Source organism: Phytophthora parasitica, assembly GCF_000247585.1.
Source record: "Phytophthora parasitica INRA-310 unplaced genomic scaffold supercont2.249, whole genome shotgun sequence".
Taxonomy (NCBI): domain Eukaryota; phylum Oomycota; class Peronosporomycetes; order Peronosporales; family Peronosporaceae; genus Phytophthora; species Phytophthora nicotianae.
In genome coordinates this window covers 1-1,491 of record NW_008649235.1, presented here as the reverse complement: position 1 = coordinate 1,491, position 1,491 = coordinate 1, and the positions used below count along the sequence as shown (strand labels likewise).

Here is a 1,491-nt window from a genome sequence, read left to right as displayed (position 1 = left end):
CGATTCGAAACGCGCACTTTGTTTTTGCTGTTATTGTTTTGTTAAGAAAAAAAGTCAGATTTTCCCGCCCGAAAGTAATTATCTTCGCAGTATACACAGTTCAACCCGAACCACGTAAAATTAATAGCCCCGCAAAACACTGATACTATTCGTATGGACTCGAACATCTGATTAATGTCGCAGCAAACTTAAAGTATGGATTTAATAGAAAATAGAATAACATTTTTTAGAATGCTACGATACAACGTTTATTTATAAAGACCTGTGAGAGCGAGGGTTTTAGATATTTATGACTGGAGTACTAAATTTCGTATCAAACTGCTTAGCACACTCTAACCCACTGGAAACGTGGACAATTAACATGAAGCATAATAACTGAGATAGATAGAACTGACAGTATCGGTCTGTCAGTTCTATAAAACCTGTTTTAATATTGTTAGGGCAAGAAGCTATCGCTTAACATTTGTAAATCAAGTGTATAGTGTGATGAATGAGAGAAATGTTGTAATGTTTTGGTATAGTTATACCAAGGAGGCTCTGATTGTAGAAAACACATTATACCTATAGATTGCACTGATCAACTCGGGGAACTTTGACTTGATAGCCATTGTTATAAAGATATACACAATTTGAAGGCTTCAATGAAATAAATGGTCTAAATGAAATATTTAAAAGAAATGGGCTGAAGGAAATATTTAAGGCTAATCGATAAACAAATGGAGGTTTAAAAATGCCATAATACCGCCAAAGTGTAGCGGAGGCGGGAAAGACCTTACAAATTTCGACTAAACATGAATTGTCGCTGTATAGCGGCGGCGCTCGGCTAGTGTATAATAACTATAATTGGATGGCAAGCGCTTCTCGAGCTTGCCAATTGGGATGCTGCATAGTATTAAAGTTTGGGTCTCGTAGGTGTCAGCGAGACTAGATTGATCTTACATTGAAGGCTACAACTGGTTTTGCAACACTGACTTCCGCTGTCTGGCTTGCCGACAACATTCAATTCTCGGTTCTCATCATCTAATGTGCAGGCTCAATTTGTGGTCATCAACCACAACAGAGCATGGATTTGGCTGTAGTTCGATGGATTTGTTCCATGTGGCTTTAATCTACGTCGAATATTGTTGTGTTATTAGTCATTCCGCATCGTTGGATGTCGACGGATTCCGACGTTATACGTCTGATTGGTTTTGTGTTCAGGACGATGGTTATTTTAAGATGTTACCCCAGATGATGAGCATCGCGGTGATGATATTTCCGAGCTGTTCATGCATCAATGATGATTCACTCTGTTAAGGAGGAGTATCTCACTACTGAGATCGTAGCTTCTTCTCCTCCAAAGTTGCTGTGCAAACTTCACACAAGGTTGTAGGTGCCAGTAGCAATGTGGTGGAGTGGGATTCACAAAATCGCGTTGCGATCCACTCAGACACACAGTGCCCTGGACTGCCGACTGACGGAGGGGGTACTCCGATAACCGTGGGGTTGCTG

The 1,491-nt window shown here is 40.3% G+C and overlaps 1 protein-coding gene across 1 annotated transcript; it reads left to right on the top strand.

The window, feature by feature from the left end:
• Nucleotides 1-1,276: 1,276 nt before the first annotated feature.
• PPTG_24815 (hypothetical protein) lies at nt 1,277-1,457 on the top strand (the record flags this gene model as incomplete). The annotated part of the gene is made up of 2 exons (XM_008918631.1): nt 1,277-1,368; nt 1,430-1,457. 2 exons carry the CDS (start codon nt 1,277-1,279, stop codon nt 1,455-1,457), a joined length of 120 nt encoding a protein of 39 aa, XP_008916879.1.
• Between the last annotated feature and the right edge of the window lie 34 nt (nt 1,458-1,491).